General features: G+C 39.2%; 1 protein-coding gene across 9 annotated transcripts in view; it reads left to right on the top strand.

Annotated features, from left to right (window-relative positions):
• The window catches only part of ARB2A (ARB2 cotranscriptional regulator A), a 414663-nt gene extending 401726 nt beyond the window's left edge, over positions 1-12937 (top strand). For 8 of the 9 annotated variants that reach the window (XM_004420367.3, XM_014797235.2, XM_087430043.1 and 5 more), the window contains one exon: positions 9975-12937. In XM_004420367.3, coding sequence (XP_004420424.1) covers positions 9975-10117 — 143 coding nt within the window. In that variant the 3' untranslated portion in view covers positions 10118-12937. The remainder of the gene's footprint in view (positions 1-9974) is intronic. The other variant, XM_087430042.1, reaches the window with a different exon arrangement.
• Positions 12938-24383: the final 11446 nt, after the last annotated feature.

The raw sequence follows: 24383 nt of genomic DNA on the forward strand, positions 1-24383 counted from the left end.
ATCATGTTTATTGATTGGAAGACTCAGTATTATTATAATGTCAGTTCTCCCAAAGTGGCCTATACGCTTTAGTACAATGCCAAATCATTAAGGGACTGGGATAATATGTAATGGGTACTTTACCACCTCCTTTCTCCACTGCCTTCCTCCTCCTATTGGCTGCAAAGCAAAAGTCTGATTTCCTGAATAAAAAGTTTTTAGGCATTACCCTCAAAGGATTTGGAGATAAAGCAAGGTATTTTTCGCACACAAAATGACTAGTTAAGCAAGGCAAGTATATGATAATATAGTGTACACTCTATACAAAATACTGAAACATGAAGAAAGGAGTAGTTGGTATGGGGAAGGCTCATCAAAGAAGACTTATTAGAGGAAGTAAATATTCAACTGGATCTTAAAGCAATTAGATATACATCTTCTGAAAATTTTTTCTATTTCAGTGCTTAGCCAATTTGTAAATATTGACTATATTACAGCAAAATGTCCATGTAACTTTGGCCTATCACAACCTCTCTGAACTTCAGATTTCTCACCTGTAATATGAAAGTGTTGGACAAAATTTTATCTAGGGTCCTTTTCACGTCTTTACTATTTTATATTTGATATGTTTCTGTCTACATCTAAATTTGGACCAAACCAACTCTATCTTGGGAATACAAGTTCTTGAACAGTTCAAGTTGGATTCTCTGAGAGTTCTCAGTTCTGACACTTTACTAAACCTCTTTTGATGCTACTAAATTGTATTTATTAGATAAGCACAACATTTTAGCTAAAGAGATCTGGAAGATACTTTGAGTATTTGTCAGTGCTTATCAACTAGTTGGTAATGGACTGTAGGTCACCTGAGTCTACCTCATTAGTTTGATAGAAAGGGCAAGAAAAACACTCTGCCTCCTTCAGCTTTAGTTGTAGAGTATCATAATTTTAGAGGAATTTATTTCTTAAATCTAAAAGCTAGCATACACTTCAACATAAGGTAAATTTATCAATCTTTTTTGAAGATGAGTTTGACTCCTGCCTTCAAAAAATTTGCAGTAGTAATCTATTCTCTGGCTGGACTTCAGAATCACAGATGCCCAGTCCTTGAGATTTTGAAAAAGTTTAAGAGATGTCAATTGAGCTGGGCCTGGGAGGATAGGGGATACTTATAGAAGAAGAGTTGAGGGATAAACCGAGAAAAGAAGGCTAGAGCAGGAGAATGGAGGGCTTTAAACAAATTAAGTAATTTCTACTTAATTTGATAGATTAGGGGAAGCCATTGGATATTTTTGAGCAGAGAAAGGGGTATATAACACAAATGATACTTGAGAATTTTTCTTCTGGTAGCAGGGTACAAAACAGAGGAGGAGAGATTGAAGGCAATGAAATGAATTAGGAGGAAGTTTCTGGATTTTAAGTGATAGATCATTAAATCTAGAGTGATAACAGGGGTAACGGAAAGGAAGAAAGATTGGAAAAACTTTGCTGAGGTGTATTGTCAGGATTTGGTAACTGGATCAGGAGGCAGCAAACAACGGAGGAAAAAATCAAAGATGACTGAGAGGCTTTGAGCTGGAGTAGCTGAGACAATGTTGTGTTCATTCATAGAGATGAAGAACTCAGTGGAAAAGCCTGCCTGGAGAGTAAGCCCACCAGTTACCTCTAGACTGCTTGCAGAAATGGAATGCTATGACAGCATATTCCCCTTCCCAATACCTTCCCACCACACACAACGGTCCTTCTAAGGGCTGACAAACCAGAGGTAACAGCATATATAACAAGAGCAGAATTGTTAGGAAAATGCTCTTTCTAGTTAAACTCCATTTTTTTATTCACTATGTTGAAATATTTTATTAGGCTCTCTTTCAACTCTTACTGCATATTACTATTACTATATCATTAATTTATTTGTGTGAACTAGCAGTAAGTGGATTTTATATTCTAAAGTGTGTAGGAGAATGAACCCGAGAGAATGCTCTAGAGGTGGGAGGAGTTGGTAAATGCCATCAGGAAGGGTTAAATCCATCATTTTAACTCCCCATAATCCATTCACTATTCACCACAGACCAATCTTAAAATGCAAGTCAGATTATATTTCTCCTCTGCTTGAAACTCTGCAAACAGCTCTTCCATTGCACTTGGAATAAAATTCAAACCTTTCGCTATAGCCTGTGAGACCTCACCTGACTTGGAGGCTGCCCACCTCTCTGAATCATCTTCTGCCACTTTCCCCCTCAGCCACCATGCTGCAGTCTCTCCAGCTTCTCAGTTCCTCTAGGGTAACGAGCTCCTTCCTCCTCAGAGCCCCTGCTCTTGTTCTCCCAGAACTCTGCCTGCAGCGCTCTGCCCCCAGACCTTCATCTGGCTCCTTGTTGCCTCTCAGGTCTGTCGGAAGTCTTCTCCACCCAGTCTAAGTCGATGACCACTTCTCCTCGCCCCACCTCCTCCTCCTCCTCATTGTCTTTACTTGTGTTTTCTTTATAGTGCTTCTGACTCTGAAATTATCACGTTCATTGGTTTACCTGTTGATTGCCTGTCATCCTCACTAGCATGTATGCTATAGGGACGGAGCTTTTATATACCTTACTCACCACTGCGTCTCCAGCCCCGAGAAATAGGGCCTGGCGGACAATAAATACTCGTATGAATGTATAAATTAATCAATCATAGGACCTCTGGAAAAACTATCTGCCCACAAATTATATCCTTTAGAGTAGAATCCACAATTGAGAGAGTAGGACCACAGATGATTCAGATATTTGAACTAGTAAATGGTTTGGTTTGGTTTGGTTTTGAAATAAGGGAAGTACTTTAATTCATTCTCTATCTCACTCCTCCCTCCCTCTCAGTCTTTTTCAATCTCTCTCTCCCTCCCTCCCCTCTTACACACACACACACAGTCAAACTGGCAGCCCTAAGCCGTAGGCACCTAGCTAGAAACAGAGAAGCTGGGAGAAAGGGAAGCCAGACAAGATATCTGTAAAGTTGTACTAGCCCTCTCAGACAGTGTTGTTTTAGAATAGGGGCCCCGTAAAGCTCTCTGCTGAGTGTTGGGAATAATAGGATCAGAAACCTGTATTATGGAAATAACTATTTTATGATTCTTTGCATTCCCTTCTTTAGTGCTCTGTGCTCTTGCAATCCTTTGATAAAGTTACTTTTGAAAATGACAACGGGAAATTGGAAAAAGGGAGCTTTTGCCCATACCTGGGCTCAAATTTTAAAGGGAAGCAATATCCCTGGAGGCCAGGCCTTATGGCAACAGTAAGAGTAGCATGTGAGACAAGAATTCAAACCAAAGAAAGCGCTTCTACACCAGTTGTCTGTGTTTGATAGGCAATTCAAGCAATAAAAATGCACCCATTGTTTGTTGGTTAGGAGAAGGTTGATTAGAGAAGTCCGCTAGGTCCAATGTGAGAGACCCACAGCTACCGCAGGCCGTCTACTCTGCCTAAGGATAAGTTGACTTCCTAGAGTTGTCTCCCTGGATCTTAAGCTGTCTCATGCCCTACCCGCCCGCCCCCCATCTCCCCTTCCATAGATGAGAGAGAGAGGAAAAAAGCTGGAGGGAAGGACAGGCTGCTCCAGAAGCTGCAAATGACCCAAAAATTTCTACCACTGATTTTAAGTCTTTGTTTCAGCCTGTCTCTTATCTCTGGTCAAGCATGATGACTTGCCTTTAGGGTCTCAACACAAATCTCAGCTTTAACAGGGCTGCAACAGTGTTAGCAAAGAGAAGAGACTTGCCTCTATCTTACACAAGTAATTTAACAAGGCAATGCAACACGTTCACTGAGCTGCACTTGGCATTTACCTTACACGGTCTCAACGAGCACTCCCACGTGACTCCATTTGCTGCCCCTCAGTGTGGCTGAGTCTCACACTTGTGCCTTCTAACTTAGAGAGTCTCCCTTAGGAGTCCTTCTCTGTCCAAATATTGCTAAGTTTGTATTTTTCTTTTAAATGATACAGTCCTTAGAAGCTCTAGAATACATTTTAAAATGAATTTTAGTAGTTATATTTTATTTCTTTTTAGAAGGCACATTATTTTTCAGTGCTCTGATATTTCTCTAATTCTTTATAACTTTCTAAAAATAACTGCTGGTGAGCTCATAAGTTCATTAGTTAATCCCCCTGGGACTCAATAATGCATATTACCTGATTTTTATATATTAGATTTTCTCAAGAATTCCCTTACCTGTTATTATCAACATAGCTTATTGACAGGGTCTTCATTACTTCCTAATTGCCCATATTTCTTTTTCTTGTTAAAGATCAATTTTTAAAATCAAGCCTTGTCATTTCGAAAGCATCATAGACATGTTATCATGTTAATATTAATGTTTCATATCTTTCTAGGTTTTTTTTTTTCTTTCCCCCTTTATCATAGGAAACTTATAAAATTTATTCATTACCTTTTCCTTTAAAAATGAATTCTTTTATTGCAGGAGGTGGGTGTCAGTGACAGGGTAGGGGCACATGCTAGTTTTTCCCCCAAAACAAAGATTAGAGAAATGCCTTTTCCTATTCAAAGGTGACTTTGTGAACAGTTATATTCCCTATTCTAAATCAGACCCTAAAATTAAAATTTTGCATAGATTGTCGAAATTATTCCATGACCTTTTGGTCTAGGACCCTGTAAAATAAGGTAACTAGCAATAGTTAGAATAGTGAATGGCTGACCAAGAAATTCTTCTAAATTATATCTTTGGTGAGAACTTAGACTGTCCATCATATTCTACTAGTACGCCTCATCTCTGGCAAATCTGATGTGTGTGTATGTGTGTGTGTGTATGTATGTGTGTAATATCATTTGAAGAATGATTATTTGCTTTCCCAGAGAATTCTCCACTTTATTAAAAGATTTATTGAAGAAGTAAATAACCCACTTCTTCCTTTAAAAGTATTCTGTTTACAGAAATTATATTTACATATAACTTTTTAAGACATCTACTGCATAAAATGAGATACAGCTTCAGAGCAGTCTACATCTGCCAAAGGAAACATCAGGATTTTGACTGCTAACTCAGTAGCATATTTTGGCATAGTTTTTGCCCCAAAAAAAAAAAAAATCTAAGCACTAAGATCAAGTGGGGAGGACTGTGGACAAGGCAGACTTGTAAGAAATACTTGTACTGAAGTCATCACAGGAAGACGCAAGAGAACTAGACAAGACAGAAGATACAGCAGTGTTTTCTTCTCTTATCCTATTCTTTGAGCGTTCCACTCTCAGTGCCATTTCCAACCATTTTTTGTTTAATTTCTAAATGTTATTACATAAATGTAGCTTCCTTCTCTCTCAGTTCCATTACAATACACTTTTTCTTAAATATATAGTCTTTTGGGAAAACAAATGACACATTTTAGCAATTTGATCTTTCTTATATGATTTATAGGCTCATCCTTTATACTTAAAGTTTCTAATCCTTTTGACCATTTGTGCTGTCTTTACTGCTTTGAAATTTGCTACAGTTCATTTTTTAAAACAAGTGATAGGAAAGGATAAATATTCGGTGTAGTATTTTAATTGGAAGATCCCCTGTCCCCTGCCTTTTGGTTATTTCACAATGAACAACATCATTGACAAACAGTATTTGTGGAAGGAACAGTAAGAGAAATAAAAAGCATTTTCTACTCTGAATAAGGATAAAAGAGATAGCTAGAGTAGGGTTCAGGTTATAGGGAAAATTAATCTCTAATGTAATAAAAAAAGAATTAACTATGCATTTTTAAGCTGACCCTTGATCACCTAAATACCTCCTATTACCACAAATAGTATGCAGTGCTTTTACTATCCTGAAATAAATTCTAGAGATAATATAATCCACCTACTTACAAGATTGCTAAATTATTGTAATGCCCTAGTTAACATATAGAAGGAATAAAGGAAAAGTAACTCATAATAAAAATAATATGCATATCAATATCTAAAGTGCTCGGGGAAAGTCTACATGAGAAGACCTAATAGTCAGGTACTTGGTCCTGTGCATAGAATCACCATGAAGTGGACAGCTACAAATGCAGGCTGATGCATGTGTGCTTACGGGCGCCTCAAGTACCGTGGATAGTGATGCCATCAGTGATGAGATTTTCTCATGTGGTAAACCACTCTTGGTAATATTCTGAACAACATAAAGTACACAGTCCTGCAGTTTACATGGCAGTTGGATTCCTGGAAAATTCCATGTATATTAAAATCATGCCAAAAGTACTTTGAGAAAATTCTAAGCCCATATAATTATAAACTGGTTTCTCAACTACATGAATAGCTGGTAGAACATTTGAAAACCATGTGGGATGAAGGACAATTCTTCATCATGCTATACTGCCCTGCAAATTGCAGAATGTCCACCATCCCTGGCCTTCTCGCACTGAATCTAATAGCTCCTTCCGATCATCTTGACCACCAAAAAATACCCCAACAAATTTCCAAAATGCCCCAGAAGCCACTACCATGCCCATTAAGAATGACTGAGTGAGACTGAGCAAAGCATTTTTTATAATGAAGCACTGAAATCCTATACATTGTATTTTGATATTGAATTGATGTTGTGCATTAGGAAACTGAATTCACACCAAAGGTGAATTATCCAGTAGGCAAAAGCCTGCCAATCCAAAAGGGTACAAAAATCATTCCCTGAGAACATGGCATATCCTTAATATGGGAAAACTCTTTCTTCCCTATATTTTGGGAACCTAGATCAGGACAATGGGGGTTTGAAAAATGGAGAGAAGTTCACAGTCCCTAAAAAGAGGAGCTTTTGATAAGGGTAAAGTTGTAGTAGAGAAAAGACCAGGCCTCGACTATAAAACCATGTTTATCTCCTTCAAATAGCGTGGTTAGTGCTAAATGGACTAGTTTCCATGTTACCCACACATATTGCAGCTTATTAATAAATGGCTGCCTTTTTGGTTGGCCTAAACTTTCCCCTTTTATATCCTTTTATGTATAGATAATATAATGGCCTAGTGTTTCTGTCCTGATGGAATAATTTCCCCTAAAGTGGTGTCTTTTTTAAGTACTAGAAAGCTGCTCTCAAAAGTTTCCATTCTCTAAACATTGCTGTGGGTAGATATTCATACTAATTTGTAAATATTTTTGTTGAACTTTGTCCCTCAATTTTTGAAAACAGTCTCCAAACACATTCTTGAAATGTGTATATGTAGCCCCAGATGGACATGCAATTACCTAAGTTCCAAATGCTATTTTAAAATTATTAAAAACCTACTTTCAAAAATTTAGAAAACCATTTTTGTATAAAATATTCATGTTACCACTCCTTAGTTTTGGGAGAGTTCTCCCCACCCGCCCCCCCCCACACACACACACACACACTCCATTCTCTGTAATTCAGCTTCTAATCCACCTTGCTTATTACCTTGACTCCTAGCAAATTCCCTTCTTCTGACAGAACACACATTCTCATGATTTATACTCTTAAATTGCAAGGCTAACTGTTGAGAGCCAGTGCAGGTACTTGGTTATCTCAGGGACTGTGGTCTTTTCAGCCCAGGACTAATCAAGCAGAGAGTCCTCATAAGCTAAAACTAAAAACGCTTTGCAGTGATTTTATCATCAGGGAAATTTGTTCATCCTTTAGAAAGACTGTCACCAGGAAAGAAAAAATAAAGGAGTTAAAATTGCTTCAGACCATTGACTCCTTAGGTCCCTCTAGATTCATAGATTGAATTGGTTTTCAAGGGGTGGGAGGGATTATGAGAAGAGATCTCGGAGAAAGCTTACAAATTGATCATAGCCCTGGTAACCCTAGTAAGTATAAGTGTGATCACTATGGAGGAAATGCCAAATGAGCCTGGAAGCATGGGAAATGAGAGGGAAAAGAGACAATTAACACCTTTTTTTTTTTTTCTTATTGTTAGGGGATCGGTGTTTCCATGTATTATGCATCTGAGAATAGTCTTTCAAAAAGAAGAAATACAATTGATTTTTAAATATTTTATCATTAAATGCAATTAGTAGTTATTATTGAAATGAAACTAGGATTGCAAGCACAATAGAAATAGGGACAGGCATTTCATAGACCTCTCGAGAAATTTGACCCCCTTCTAGATATACCCACAAAATACTATTTAAAGAAGGTATGTCTGAGCATATCTAGAACTGCTTACTTGGATTTGGAGAATAAAATGTCTCTAAATTCAAAAGAATTCTTTACAATTGACATCTGAAAAAAAATCAGTGAAAATTATAATAATAAATATCTAGATGTTACATACATTTTAAAGAACTTGAAAATTTACACACCTATTGGTGCAGGCAGGGATATATATGACTTTTTTCCCCAAGAATTCTATTAAGACTTGTCAAAATCCAGTCAGGCACTTTAGGATTTGCCAGGATAAACCTATACTCCTTTCTCTCCCCCACTGAATAACATTGAATTTTGCCTGAAATGAGTAAGCAAATAGAGAGATGATCTCATTTTGTAGTCTGAATACAGTAGTGTTGGGGGATATTTCTCAAGGATTTGACTTCAGTACTGGATCTTAGTTCCAAATGCAGGTTCATAAGGCCAATCTGCAGAGAAGAGCATAGAGGGCATCCTTGTGAGGACACTTGTAAAGAGAGGGGTTCCTAGTAGGGCCGGCTCCCACAGCTAAGTCACATGCACAGACTGTAGCTTTCTGCTCTCTGGCCGACTGCAGCCATAGCATCCTTATTGTTGTTAACTCCCAGATTGTGATACTGTCACAAAACTGTTGCTAGGCAACAAATGTGGTTACCAGGTCTCCGCGAATAGCTGAAGGGGAAAGCAAAGTGTTGCACCATTGTAGAGTAACCATAGCAATGACCTACTATTACAGACTAAAGAATTATCATTAACAATGTTAAAGTATCAGACAGAGGCCCGGAATCCTAAGACTTCTAGGCAGTATCCCCCTACATAATTGAGTGATCTAGGGAGAGATTTCAACTGTTTCAAAGCTATTCACTCATTATTTCTATGGGATAGTCTTCGTATTATTTTTATTTTTTAATTAAAAAATTGTTCAGTTATGAAGCTACCGGTAAAATGATATAAGCTATCACAGGGAGTCAAAAACGGATTAATGTCCTCATCTGTTCTTATGTCTACCTCACTGTTCTTTTTTGCCTATGTTAAACTGAAGGTAGATTTGATTTGAAAAATATCGTACATTAGTATTAAATTGAAACCACAGAAAGAAGCTGTAAAATAAAATAACCCTGTAAATTGACAACTAAACCTACATTTTCTAAGTTGAATTCCTCCTGGCAAAATAGGAGGCCTAGATGCTCTTTAGTAGTCACTGCTTTGAATCATTTGTTTTTAGCCTTTCTAAAATTGTCCCCTAAAATCTGTAAAAATGTAGCCTGCTAGGACACTTCCAGGCATAGTCTCTTTTGAATCGGGTCCTTCATTAAGCTTCCCGTATAAGTTGGTCGCAGTGACCTCGCTGAGACAATCATGTCTCACAGCACAGCTTCCGAGAGAGGCAAGAAAACTCCGATTTGTTTTTTCTCCTGGGAAGCAAAAGAAACGTGGGTGCTCCGGGGTGGGTGCGGGACCGGATTCCGCGCGCGCGCCGAGCCTGGGCCAGTGGGTGGTTTCGGGGCGGGAGAGGGCGGGGCCCTTCCCGCCGCGCGCCTCCATTGGCCCGGAGGGGCTGAGGCCCCGGGGCCGCCCGGCTGCGCCTCGCGCGACCCGCGGGGGAGGTCTGGGCCGCGTCCTCCCGTCGGGGCGGAATGGGTCTCGGGGCCCGATCGCCCCCGGGCGCCGCCCGCGGAGACGCGGGGGTGGCGGACGCCAGCCTCCCTCCGATCCCGGGGCCGAGCGAGCGCGCAGGTACAGGTGCGGTCGGGAGGGGCCGGGCGGCCCGCGCGGGGGCTGGGGCTCGGGGCGGGGCGCGGGGCGGAGGACGGCGGCCTGGGCCTCGGCCCGGCCTGGCAGTCGCCGCCCCGCCCGCGCCGGCACCGCGGGGCCCCCTGGTAACGGACTCTGTGTCTTCTGCAGGCACCGACCGTCACGAGCTAACGTCCTGGAAGAGCTTCCAGTCTATTTTCAAATTCTTCACCGAAGCCTCGGAGGCCAAGAGCAGCTCCTTGCGGCCGGCCGGGACGCGGCGCTCGCACCGACTGAAGCCCGAGGAGCCGTAGGAGGCGACAGCGGGCGCCGGGGAGGGGCCGCCCCCGCCCGTCTCCTGCCGGCTGCTGCCGGCGAGCAGCCTCCCAGCCCTTCATTAGATTGTTTTCTTCCCAGAGCACAGGGTCGTGATATATACATCTAAATAGCGTTTTGCATTATTTCTAGATGAGTGCAACTGTCAAAGCAATATGGGTGCACTGGCCGTGCTTGCTGCGGGCCGAGCGCGGGCTCCGCCGCCCGTCCGCGCGCAGAGGGAGGCCGACAGCGCCCTGCCCCGCGCGGCCCGCGCGCCTCGGAGTGCCCCGACCCAGCCGGCGCGGCCGAGCGGCGTCTGCGCGGTCCTACCGCCCGCTGCCGCGCGGCCGCCGCTCCCCCACCCCGCCGTCCTCCGTCCCTCCATCATGTCCATTTTTTTGTCTCCGAACAGAAGCAAATTTTTATCCTAGACTCCAGACTTCCATTTTAAGTAAACTTTTCCCTGAGGGCGTCTTATGCCCCCCTCCTTTTTTAAGGAAGCCCCCCACCCCTCCAAAAGCCAAATTTAAATACAGAACATGAATGCCATGATGTACTATGTAGTTTTGGGAGTGCAAATTGTTCTCTCCCTAACGATCTATTTTCATTTCGAGACCAGAAGAAAAAGTTTGCATAAAAATCTATAAAGTACCGAAGCCGCATTACTGCTGAAAATCCTTGCCAGTTGAATATGAGATTTTACACACCTCTAATTTCAGAAGAGATTGTTTAAAACACAATAATGAGCAAAACTTTTAACTGTATATGTGAAAGGTCCTATTTTCAATGGAATTTCCAACTTTATCATTAGAATTGATTTTAGTTTTTAAATATATAATGTGTATTGAGTGGCATTGTAATTTAGATGGCATACTTAAGTTTTGCTTTTTAAATCTTAATGTGGAGAAAGTTTTGGTTGTGGTTAATCCTGACTAGAATGATCTATTCTGAGCTTTCGTGGAGTTAGACCTTTTTAGGGATGGATTTTTTTATTGTCTTCAGGAAAATGAACCTGTGTACCCTTAAGCCTTTTCCTTCTGAAAGACTAACTGGGGCTAAAATGATTCTTTTAGTTTTCTGTTGCAGCAGAAAGAGAAAGACCTGATGTGAAAGATTTTCTCCTCTCAATCCAGTGTAATAATTTTCAGTAGTCCACTTTCTCTGTAGGGTTTTGCCCTACAGTTTCAACAATTAAGTATTTTAATTCAGCTGAGATCTGGCCAACACTGTGAAATATGAGGTAAAATAAGTTAAGATTTTGCTGACTTTTAAATTCAAATATTAAATCTTAACATTATCAATTTTTAATTACTTGAAGAATTTAATTACCTAGTGAAGATTCTGTTTCTAATAAATGAAGATCTGATTTTTTCATTCTTTTTTAAAGTGTATGCAACAATATGCCTGCCTTATTTGAGGACGTGATAAAATGTACCCAAAATGAGTTAGAACTTAATCCTCAGAAAAATAACTTAAAATAACCACCTCATGGATAAAGTGTTTTTATATTATGAACTGATTTCAGCAAGTTTTAAAATGGATAATATCTGTGTTTGGTATAGTAGTACATTAATTAGTTCTTATAGTTTTAATGATGGCAAATTAAAGTGATCTTTTGTCAGTGGTCGTATATGCATATCTTTTTATGTTATTTTAGCAGAAACAACACAGGAGGAAAAATCAAAATGTCATTTCATCCAGCTCCTGGATGGCTTAAAATGTATAATGTCAAGCACAGTGGTCTACAGTTTTTTGTATTTTAGAAGTGATGGTTTAACTGTGTAAAGTAATGGTACTTTCCATTGAGAGGATTTGAGAATTGATGTGGATTGAATATATATTTCAAAGTGTTATAAATCGTATGTTTTCAGTATATGAAATGTTCACAGGAAACTGATTCTATTGCATTTTTTTTTAATCAGCACTTCTGTAATGCTAAATTCGTGAAGCTTCTGCAGCTGAATTAGAGCAAAGTAAATATGCTCAGCTTATAAAACAAATCACTCCTATTCCTTCAATTTTCTCACATCTCTAAAAGTCTTCACTTGTAACTACAGTAAATCACTGTTTAATTGCCTTTAATACTTTAAAACTTTTGGGTTGTTAGGCCTTGTTTAACTATCTATGAAGAGCTATTTGCAAACTTAAGTTGTGTAAATGTAATTTCTACTTGTGGATCTGAGCTGTAGCAACCCGGAGAGAGCCTGGCAAGCCATCCCAGACCTCCAGCTGAGAACTGATAAGATTCCTCGTACTGTAGGATTTTTTTAACCTGTTGCTTACGAGTCTGTTGGTATAAATTTAATAATATCATTCACCTCAATTTTCCCGGAGTAACAACCATCAGTTGGTAGTGGCCTCCTACTTGGAGGAGTCAAGTGTTTGCGATCTTTCTGCTCTGACCATCTCCTCCCCATTTTGGTTTCTTTAGACAGGTTTTTCGCAAAGTAGAGGTTTCAAGTTAGGATGTGAGCTTTTTTAAAAAAAATTATATACTCAGTTCTTAGAGCAAGTGGAATGGAAAGCAAGGAGTTGTTGATAAATCTAAGATTCAAAATAGTCCTGTTAAAATTTAAAAGCCAGTTAATAGCTATGAGGCTTTCTGAAGGTACCTAACCATGCAGCCGGGAAAAGTTTTCGTGGATGGTTGAAGGGGGGAAATCTGCTTGTAACAATTGTTCTTTTCTCAACTTTCTGCCTTGTGCTTCGACCTGGATTGCATTATTGTTTATACCCAAAAAAGTAAAGCACAGGACTTTCCTATATATTATATATTTCTGTTTATCATTTTAAAATAAAAACAGTTTTCCCAACGAGCAGTGGCGTATTATTCTTGCTCAGAAGTTCATTTATTCATGAATGGAGGTTAATAAAAGCAGAAACGTGAAAAGAATGATGGGACAGGCTTCATCGATATTCTAAATCTTATAGCTGCTTGTAATTACTGTTGTTGTTGCTGTAAGGTAATATCCTGCCTTCAGTTGAGTCACTATTTGCCTTGGACCTTTCACAAAGCTAACATTTTTTAAGACATTTGTTTTTAATATCTAAAATATCTCCTTAGCTACAGGAAATTTGGACCCGTTGTTAAACTACTGTTTTATAAAATACACTTTAATATGTCGTAAAGAAACGTGTTTTCCAAAAGGAGTCTGGTGAGATTAAATTGCTCCCACATCCCTGGATAGGTCCTTGGTGTTAAATCTAATCTGAAAATATCTTGTTTACATTTATTTTACAGCTTTTCCTTCTTTAAAACCCATAACTCCTTTGAGAGAGTGTGGGTGACAAAATATGGGAACTATATTATCAGTGCTAATAAGTTAGATTTTTTTCATGTTTCTCTGGATTATCTGGAGTTCCAATCCAAACACATGTGTATCTCCTGCTATAATCATGGTTTGTAACTGCAAATCGACAGGTTCCTTTTGGTGTCTGTAATCCTGATTTATTTAAGAAAGATTACTATTACCGAAAGTCTAAAAATTTCTCAAAAACTTTCCCCATGACTCTGTAGAGAAAAATGTCTTTAAATAAATGTGAGACATTCTCATCTTTGAAATATGGGTGGCAAAAAAAAGGATAATAGTGGTGGTTATTTTATGATTACTTATTAGAGGCTGTAATAATATAAAATAAAAGACTCCAGGAGGTACTCCCTTTCAAAAATTGAATACTTTCCTTCCTTCCTTGTATAGAGTGACTGAGTGGGAGTCTCTTGAATTGTTCGTCTTCCTTTTATCTAATATTCTATTAATCTCCAAAAAGATCAGTTTGAGTCTGGGAAAGAGTTTTTAATCAACACTTCACAGAGCTTAAAGCTACCCTACCTAAAGCATCAGCTTTGTTAGGCACTTTTAGATTTAAAGCATTGCAACTGTCATGCACTGTACTAAAAGTAAAGAATATACACCAAGTGGAAGATGTTGAAAAGAGGGAATTAGCACAAAGTTGATTAACGGAGATTCAAGAATAGAAGTGGCCATCAAAGCATTCCAGCGTTTATCTCGAAATCTAGGTAGGGTAAAAAAAAAAAAAAAAAGCAACAATGATAGTTTTAAACCTCACACTTAGGAGGGATGAATGTTGATTTAATTGATTCATTTGGATCGATGTTTCTAAAGTTTCACACCACTGATCTTTCATGTAGTGATGTGTTTAGCAGTCAGTGGTCTGACATGAGCCTTCTCAGATTTCATCAGTGGGACTCTCCATGACATCTAAAATTATGCAACAGCCTGTGCAATGGTAACTTTGGAATTGGGAGACCTCGATGCCAAAGAGCATGGTTAGATGGAAGAACTCTTGTTAATTCTTAGCACAAAGGTTTTAGAGGAGTAGTAATTGTAAATGAACCATAAAGGTTAAAGTCACCAAATATTATACAGTAGGCTTTAATTGCTAGATAGGAGAAAACCATCCTGAAAGTTTGACCATTAAGTGGATATCACGCAGTGACCAGTATTTTCCCCTTGAATATAAAAAGCTTGAAAATGGAAATTTGACCTAATCCATGAGGCCTTCCAGGCAACTTTTCCCCATCCTCTGCCCTGAGATTTGTGCAAGCCCTTTCAGTATATTCTTTGTGTTGTTGGAATTGAGTTCTATTTGAAACAGGCATGAAACATATTTCTAGAAAGAAATCTAGAGAGGTCCTGCATCTTTCTTTCCAGATCATTCAGTTTTTTCTTCCTTGGCTATTACGTCGGGTAATGTGGGAGACTGTCATAGGTAAAATAATGTTGAACTGTACTTTGTAGCCAGCCTGCAGTACCAATACAAAGAATCTGAAATGAAAAGACAACCACCACCCCAAGAATGAGATATGTCTCTTTTTAAAGTTTACAATTTGAATAATGAACTTGGATAGAAACTTGGCAGGAAAACAAACCATGGCACCATCACATCACCAACCATTTTCACTTTTCTGTCCAATTTCAGAGTGCATGTGTTTGTGAGTATTTCACTAGATCAGTGACAGCTCTTTATTTGCATAATTATATGCTCTGGTCTGAAGAGAAAACTAACCCCCAAATTTCATGGGTCACCAAACTGCAACAATCAATGTTTTATCACGTATGCTAAGCAAAATCTAAGACGCTATATGAAGTTTCTTGGGGAGTTTTTACTCCTCAGAAAATTAAAGAGTTTTCCTCTCTTGAATAGATTCAAAATCTTTCCAAGTTCTTTGTAACTGAATTCTGTTTGAAGGCAAAATTAAAGATTAACATGTAGATCTGGATCTTAGACTCACTAGCATTACTTCAAAGTGGCCTAAGAAGAGCAGCATCTTTGGAACACTAAACTTTTAAATTCTAAGTACTGTCCTTCATGCTATGAGGGAAAAAAATCATTGGTCGAGTTATGATGAGCCAAAATGAAGTCTGAATTAACAATTGAACATAAAGTTCATTTCCTTCTTTGAAATAACTCAGGGTTTTTTTTAAACACCTAATGGGAAAATATGTACATATGCATATATGTGTGTGCACACACATACATATACATCCATGGGGTACATATGCCCATTCCATCAGAAATAGAAAACATATACAGTACGTGTATGTCTTCTCAGTGTCTGTAACATAGTAGGTACTCAATATATGTTGGTCACCAGGATTGTTTGTAAACTTACTTTCTTTTAAATAAATTTTTCAAGTCCAAATTCTGCAAGGCATTGTAATAAATATTTTTAAATGCCTCAAGTTCACTTGCATCTGTAAATTCTCCGTTTGTATGTAATGTATACTTGCATGGAAGGTTGGGTTTATTTCATTAAAGAAAAATTGATTTAAACTGTTGGTGTCTTCAATTTGCAGGCAATATGCCAGACTTGAAATACAATAGAGCATGGAGACACATGCAGAGAGTGACTGTTATGGAGTTATTAAAATCCTGGAAAATATGCCTTTAGCTAGTTTCTTAAGGAATACACTAGGTGCAGGACTTAATTCTACTGCAAAAGGACCTGGTATGAATTTCATTTAAAAGCATATAATACAATGCCTTTAATTTGAAGTGATCTGTTTGTAATGCTATATTAACAGTTTCTTTATCAGACAATTTACTGTCATCAAGAAAAACATTAGGAAAAAGAAACATTGAGAAAAAATTTTAAGAACTGCATAGTTTTGAAGTATTTCATTCTCTATCTTGAAGAAGGATGAGAGGTCTTTGGTCAGACATCAGAAATTTCCTAAAATATTCCTATTATTTATTTCAAGTGAAAAAGAACCAGTTTCTCCCAAGTTTTTAATTAAAGTTGAATTACAAATGAAAGACATTTTCTTTCTTTCTTAGTCTAAAAACTTAAGCATTTTGTCAAGAACACTCCATAACCACCACATCTCACCTTACTGTCCTGACTGAAATGTTCACCTAGTTATACCCCCTCCGTACCACCCCCATCATCTACCTCCCCAGAAATTGCTGTTTGGACTGAAGTTCTTGGATTCCTCTCAGTTGAAAATTCCTCAAAATTGAATCTGTAAAAACAAATAAATAAATACAAGTTTAGCATTTTTATCATACAAAAGGAGTTGGTAAGCAAATGTGTCAACGCCACTGTCTGACTGAGCAGTAAAGACTGAAAAATAAAGAGTAGAAACCCTCCTAGATTAATGTTTAAAGGTTTATAGGTTGAGGACGTATCTGTCTCTGAGTTAGATTAATTTGCATTTTATTTTTTAAGGTATACTCTCTTAAAAGGAAAATAATAGACAATACGTATACCTAGTTACTTTCTTTTCTCTATTTGACCTTTGTAGGAAACCTTACTATGAGTTTCGGATAGGGCTCTCGGTTTTCTCCTCTGCCTGGGACACAGAAAAATCTTGTTTCTCACTGAATTCCACACATGAGGGGATTGACCCCACAGTTGAAAGGCCTAGGTTTTCTCTTTTTATCATTTTCATTTCTTTTTGCTCAAGTACCACCTAATCCCATTGTGTCTGAAAAAGGTATCTCTGATCCAGTTCATCGTCATGTGCCTCCAAATAATTTTACAAAGGCTCACTTTCTTCTTTGATTTTTTAACCATAGTTAAATAAATGGCTTTTTCCCAGTAAATGATCACACCTTCTCTGGGTACTATGATAATCAGCATTTATCAACTGAAGAAATATTGATAGTTTGTTGGGGTGGTTTTTGGTTTTTTGTTTGTTTTTTTTTTTTTGCTTTTGCTTTGCCTCAGTAAATTACTTAATATCATCCCCTGGCATAACCAACTCTAAAAATAACCCTAGCACAGTGTCACAATTTGGCTTTCATACAGTTTCGAAAGAAAACCATTAAAATTGCATTGATCTCACAAATATTGATCTAGTGCTTGATATCAAATATCAAATGAGTTGCTGTCAGTTGCTGCTGACGGTTGTGTCAGCTGTTTGAATTCTTATCCTTTTCCTTCTTCATTGTCGCATGGATTCAAGTTGCCAAAGCTAAGTAAGATTTTCATGATTAACACAATTAAGATAAATTCTTTTCCTTTTTTTTCACATTTCTGGTTTGACTAAACGTAGTTAATATTCTACCTGAAATTTTCTCAGGATTTCATTATATATAATATATCTATATATACACATATGTATATATACTTCTGTAAAAAACATGTAATTTACACACATGTGTAAAAACATATATATTTTTTTCTTACAAAAATATGATTCACCTACTAGGTAGGCTAAGTTTCTATTTAGCTCTTTATCCTAATTTTGAAATAATTTCTATCTGCATCCTGCTTTCTTTCTAGTCACTTGTCTTTTAAAAAATTACATTTGTTTTAAGAGAATGCAGTTGTTAGAGTACCATTTTAGAACTAAGAATGAAATCTTAGCCGTTTCAAATTTACACACATACACACACACATGCATACTACAATAGGTAAATTGCTCCTTTTATTCTTGCTTACAAAAATATAACTGCAGCATTTGGCCAGCGTAGAGTTTAGAGAATTATTTAAATGGAATTGGATCTATATTTTTTAATACGTTCTCAATAAACTCATATTATCAGGCTAAGTAATGCTGTGTTTTTTTATCCTATCAAATCTGGAAATAGCGAAGTGCCTTTGGATATGTTTGAAGTCTCAAGTCACTTTTTCTTTACACCTTCCTCTTTACTTTGTACGTCAAGAATTGATGATTACATTACTTGGAAATATGGAACACTTTAAGGGGGAAACCATCCTATAATGACCAGTACATGTTGCTGTCTGACTGAGCAGTACAGACTGAGAAATAGAGCAGAACTCTCCTAGAGTACTGTTTAAATTGTACATCCACATGCATATTTTCCACATTCGCGGGGAGAAAAAACTTCCCAACCGCACAAGTTGTTGGTTTCTCTTCCCCTTTTTACACCTGAGCTCGGTTTGGGTACAGCGAAATGAAGCGAAATGAAGCCGCGGTCTTCCCAGCACCATGGACAGCGCCCAGCGCGCCCCCTTCCCTCTCCCCTCCCCCAGAACCCCGAAGTTCCAGCCCTCGCCAGGTGCCTCTCTCCGACCACTCCCTCACCATAGGAGAATGGCTCTTGAAATCTTAGGATCCGAGCCCAAAGCGACAGAGTTTAAAAAGTATACAGTTTGTGGGTGGAGAGTCTCGCTTGCTCTGTGCCAGTGTTAGAGAGCCCCAGAGTTGACACATCATTTGCCTGCCCCCCGAATTTGCATCTGCTTTATGATGAAAGCAGCCCCTCTTTCAGTCATTTTTGTGGTAGAAGTCTTACCCCCACAACTTTTCTTTGGCCAACTTTTCACTACCATCCCTTAGCTGGCCGGATCTGCACCGGCTCCTGTTTGTAAGAGGTCTTGTACAAGGAGCACGTGCTCCCTGGGCTGGTGATCTCAGTTGCAAGAGACCTGTGTTCCAGGAGACCCACCTGGCCTTTGGTCCCACGGCTCTGCCGGTGGCTGAAGCTGTGGGTCGGTCGGATGCGCCCAGGTACTGGTTAATTGCCGCCCCGAGGGAGGTGGCCGTGCAGCGGGCGCCCAGCCCGCGGCGCGCTAAAGAGCCTGACAGCAACTTATTTGATAGCACTAAAAAGGGGGCGCTTCTGGCTCAGAACCCATCACAACCTCTTCTCCTACTTGCAGACCTCAACTGCAAGCTCCACATTTCGACACGTCTCCCTGCTTGGCTTTCTTTTTTACTGTGGCGTTAAGCAAAGTACGATAAGGGAAGATCACTTCCGTGTGGTATCTTTTTCATTGCATGGTCTCCCTAGCAACACTTAAGTCACCACTCCTAAGACAAGACTAGTTTTCAAAGATCTCAAATTGCACTTTGCTTTACTGAAACTCGCCTCACTTGTTGGGCTTCAAATGAAATCTCTGCCTTCCCACTGGAACCCTATTCTGGTCTCCTACTCTCTTGAACCGACTTGGAGGACGAAAATACTATGTTCAGAGTAGATGAGACCGCCAAACCCAAATTTCTATTAAATATCGATTGTGCAAAAATAGTTTCAAGCCAACTTAATCCAAACTTTACTAGAGAGGGTCAGGAAAGCGAAAAAGGGAGAGAACTCTGGTATCCTAAGTTAAGGGGTTTCTTTCCTTATAAAATAGCCTGAATAAACCGATTTCAACATTGCTTCTGTATAATCACGTGGATGACATTTTATTACACTTCAGGACAAAATTATTCTCTATTTTGCATAGTAATACAATGAAAAATTTCCATGAATTCCTCAGTTTAGCAGCAATTTAGCTTCAAAATAAATACTGTATTTTTCTAACCCTTAAGACATACAAATACTTTATTAAATATTTCACAGGTTAACAATTCAGTTTGTTTTTTAATACAACACTGCTTACACAAAGTTTTCCCCCATTTTTTAGTGTGCAAAGTCACTGCTGAGTTCTCCCCAAAGATCATTTTTCCTCATAGTGTGGTCATTCCTGTGGTCTCAAAAGTCATTTTGCCCAAATACTAAGACAAGTCCGAGCTACCAGAGAAACTCGGCCACGTCTGGAACTATCTATGCTGGCGGCACGACCCTCCTACGAAAATTGGGGAGAACTCACGTTGGCGAAGTTAGGCAGCTGAAGTGTGCAAAGTAGCAAAGGGGACCTGTTGAATAATAGTGACTTGGAGACTCGAATATTCTAGACTGGGATCGACCTCCCAAGATCTGAACCCGCAACTGAAATATCTCCATAATGTTTGCATGTCTTTGGCTGGTATATCTTTCGGGAGCTCCTTCCATGAACTGAGCTTCCATCTTTGGAAAAATGAAATATTTCATTCTCGCCTTCTGGGGTTCAGGAGCAAGAAAAGGGAATCAAGTGCGGAGAAGGACATGGGGCTTCCCTTTGTTGGCTCAGGGGAATTGTGGAGATTTGGGATGGAATAGATAGCACTCACTGAACTCCTGGGTGCCTAACATTTGTTCCCTCAATCTGGGTTTTTGGGAATCTCTTTCCTTCGATGGGAATTTCCATTATGCCCCGGGGACGGGGTAGCTAAGATCTCTATTTAGTTAATCAGGAATTGCTTACTTTAAAAAAAAGTGTATTCTTGACACAGTTTCAGAATGACTTTTCTGGGTTATTCTAAGTAAATCAGAAACTCCCAGAGCTGGGTGGATATTTCAGGACCACTTCGCCAGAGAAAAATGTGGAGACAAGAAGTACAAGAAGCTTATTTAAAAAAAAATAAATAAATCAAGATATTGAGTGATACTGGTTAGGTCCCCCTGAAGGGAGATTCTCCAAAGATGTTTGCTCACCACCTGTATGTGTTCGATGAAACTTAAAACCATTTTACAGCATAGATAGCCATTTCTCCCCTTTTATCTAAGCTTTTCCTTTAATTCCAACCCTACTCTTATAGGATTGCTGCTGTCCTATCCATTTTTTTCTCCTTCAAATTCTTTTAAAATAAGTTTCCTTGTCTCTTGCCCATTTTGTCAACGTCAAATATACACTGCCTATTTAGTTAAAGAAAAGTGTGTATTTCATACGTTATAAAAGAACAGACTTCTTTATTTGGTCTCTTGGAGATCAATAATCTCTTAAACATTTGCCGAGACCCCTTGGGGAAGGGAGAAATGTAAACAGTAACTACCAAACTTCAACATGACAATATTAGCTAAAATCTGCAGGATGATCATTGGAATGCAGGGAGGTAACGGGGAACGAGTTCTGACTCCCAAGATTACATAAGAAGGGATCCGGGGGTTCTGATGCCTGGCTCCATCCTCGTCAACCTGCCCAGGGAGCTAGCTATCTGGGAGAGTCGGGAGTTAATTCTAAACTTCCTTACATGACATCTTGGTAGCCAGAGTGGTCTTCAAATAATTGAGCTGGGAGATGGCTGGATGACCACAGGGAGGTTGCAAAAGACAGTTACCCCCATTAAAAGAAACACCATGATTTCAGTCTTTCCTGACATAATTAAGGCTTTGGTAACATTTCTTTATTTTGTCTCATGGTGTGAAAAAAATCATCTCCTCCTCCGGCGAATGAAACTTTAAAGGAACTTTAAAATAAACTCGACAGTTTAATTTCTGCTTTTTGAAGTTAGTACGTATGTGAGGAAATAGACAAAGCATTAGAACAACTGAGTCACACATTAGCTATCTAGCAGTTTAACTTAGGGGCAAGAATATACCTCGTTTTCAATTTAGTCAACTTTTAAAATTATATGTGTTCCCAGAAAACAATACCTGATTGGATTAAATTTGCAGGAGATACTAACCTAGGCTCTCAAGAAAGTAATAAAATATACGAAATCTCTTGAGTAAACAGTCGGGAGGGATTTAGAAGCGTTTGAGGATCCGGTGATCCATTGGAAGCACAACTCACTCAAATTTGAATTTTCATGATCAACTTTCAACCCTGAGAAAACGAGAGCCATTTGCTTAACTTAATCTGGAACATATGTTTGCACCAGTAGCAGGTTTTTTGGTGTGTGGCTGGGGCTGATCAAGTTGTAAATTTTCCGCCTTAGGTTTTCAGCGCCTGCTAGTTTCAGCCTAACACCTAGAGAGAGACTTTGCAGGGTTCTTCACCAAAGCAGCCAAGGTTTGACAAAAGGTTTCCAAACCACCCAGCTCTGAGTGTTATTGATTTTCCCAAAGGTGGAACATTTCTATACACATTTCTAACACAGTAACAAGTTAAATTCTCTTTTGTTAAAGTGTTTATAAAATGTCTATACAGAGGTGGGGTGTCGTTTTTTTTCATTTGCCTTCCTCACCTGCAACCTTTTCTTTAAGGGACACACAATGGTATGAGAGCAGTAGGTGCTGTGAAACTGACATCTTCATTGGACAAAACAATATACAGGTCCTTTTGGCTCATCTTAATTTTTTTTCATCAGAAACTTAAAACTATTGATTTTCCATCTCTTTGTGCTTCAACACAAAAGAGTTTCCCTCCCCCAAAAAGTAATGTTTTGAATATCTGAGAACCACCTAGTGATTAAAATAAATATACATTAGAATCCACAAATCATCCTTCATGTGAAACAAGCTTTGTGGTGGCTTTTATTACTAATATTAAAACACATCTCTTTGTGGACATGAATTTTAGTGGTTGGGCTTTAAACAAATTATAATAGTTTTAAAATCAATTAATGATATACCATAATGATAAATGAAAGTAATAAGTTCCCTACGATCAGCTTAATTCATCATGAAGTGGGAATGGGTAGTCGTGGTGGAATCGAAAGGTGGACTCTGGTGGTAGAACTCAAGGATTGTAAATAACCATCTGGACCTGCTGATTTATCTTCTTCCTGAAAACCTCAAACAGATTACTGGAGGAAAAGTTACTAAAGTGCTTTTTGAAATGCATCAGAATGAGTAATTGAGCCATAAATGTGCCCTAAATTCAGGTGCAGAGTTTTGCTAAATTTTATTCTTATACAGATTAAGACGAGCAGCTCCCACCTGGACGCTCCCGTCATCAAAAAGTGAACAAAGGTGACAAAAACAAGGGCAATCATAACATTACCAGCACTGTGCTAATCAAATGCCCACAACTAGTTGAGAACAACGGTGCTAAAAAGCCGCTTTAATTCTGAAATGGAAGGTCCTGAGACACCGAGCGCCATCTAGCAAGCAAAGTTAGAATCAAAGTGCACTGGAGTCGAGCACAGAGCACAGAGAGACCAGGGAATTGGGAGGCAAAGGGGGACTTCAGGAGGCACTTGCTGCAACTTAACCACCAGCCCAGGCTCACCTGAGCTCAGCGCTACCTGCGGGTTTCTGCTCTCCGCCCCAGCAGCCAGCTCAAACAAACCTAACTACGGAGGTGAGACAGACCCTCTCTGCCTCAAGCTAAGGCTAAAGGACAGCTCCTAGCACGGTTACTTATTGTCTTTAATTAGAACAAGCGGCCTCTCCGTTCCCACCACCCCCACCCCCAAACCAGCCCTGTCTCTAACTAATTCTGCACCTTCCTCTCCAGATGGGGACAAAGAGCAGCACCTGAAAGGCTCACCTTAGGCTCGCAGGACTCCCAGGGCTTCGGCGCAGAGGAAAGCACATCACTGGGAGAACCTAGCAGGATTTGAGAAGTGATTCTGAGTTTACAAGGCTGCCCTGACGTCTCCTGACAGGCAATCTGAGCTATCTCTGAGTGGCATGAGACACAGGTTCACTTAACAAGCCACGGATGGTCATGGAAACTGAATGCAGCCTTCTAAACATAAATAGTATAACTTGATTCTTCTCCAGGCAACCGGGTCTTTGATGTTTCCTTTGGCTGAAGAAAAGTCAAAGGTAGCTAGGATGCTGCCAAATACCCCTGTGAGTTTGTAGCTTGAGGGGAAAAACAGCACTTTTTCCATTTTTAGGTTTGAATGATGTTACCTAATTATATGAATATTCTGTGGAACCGGGCTAACAAAACAAAGCTTCTGGGATTGTGATATGAAGAAAGTAAAGAATAATCTGCTGGTTTCTTTATAAGCTAGAATTCCATATTTTTCTTTTGAACCAGTTGATCTGAATTCAAAAGACTAAGAGGGTTCATCTCAATAATATGTCTGCTTTCTAAAGTACTTCTGTTGAGTCTTGCTGGAATTTCATTCTAAGATGGGGAGGGGGGCGGGAATCCAGTGTACATACATGCAAGCCTTAAACTACTCCTAATTTCCTGCTATTGAATATTGCCTTTGTAATAACTCATTGATTCACATTGTTCTTAGAATACAGAGCCAGAGCTTGGATTTTCTATTGTTCTGTCCCTTGCCCCTACCCCACACATACAATTTTTCCCGGTGAAGTGTTTTGTAAAAAAAAAAAAAAACA

This window comes from Ceratotherium simum, chromosome 4 (genome assembly GCF_057802395.1).
Source record: "Ceratotherium simum simum isolate JZ-2026a chromosome 4, ASM5780239v1, whole genome shotgun sequence".
NCBI lineage: Eukaryota > Metazoa > Chordata > Mammalia > Perissodactyla > Rhinocerotidae > Ceratotherium > Ceratotherium simum.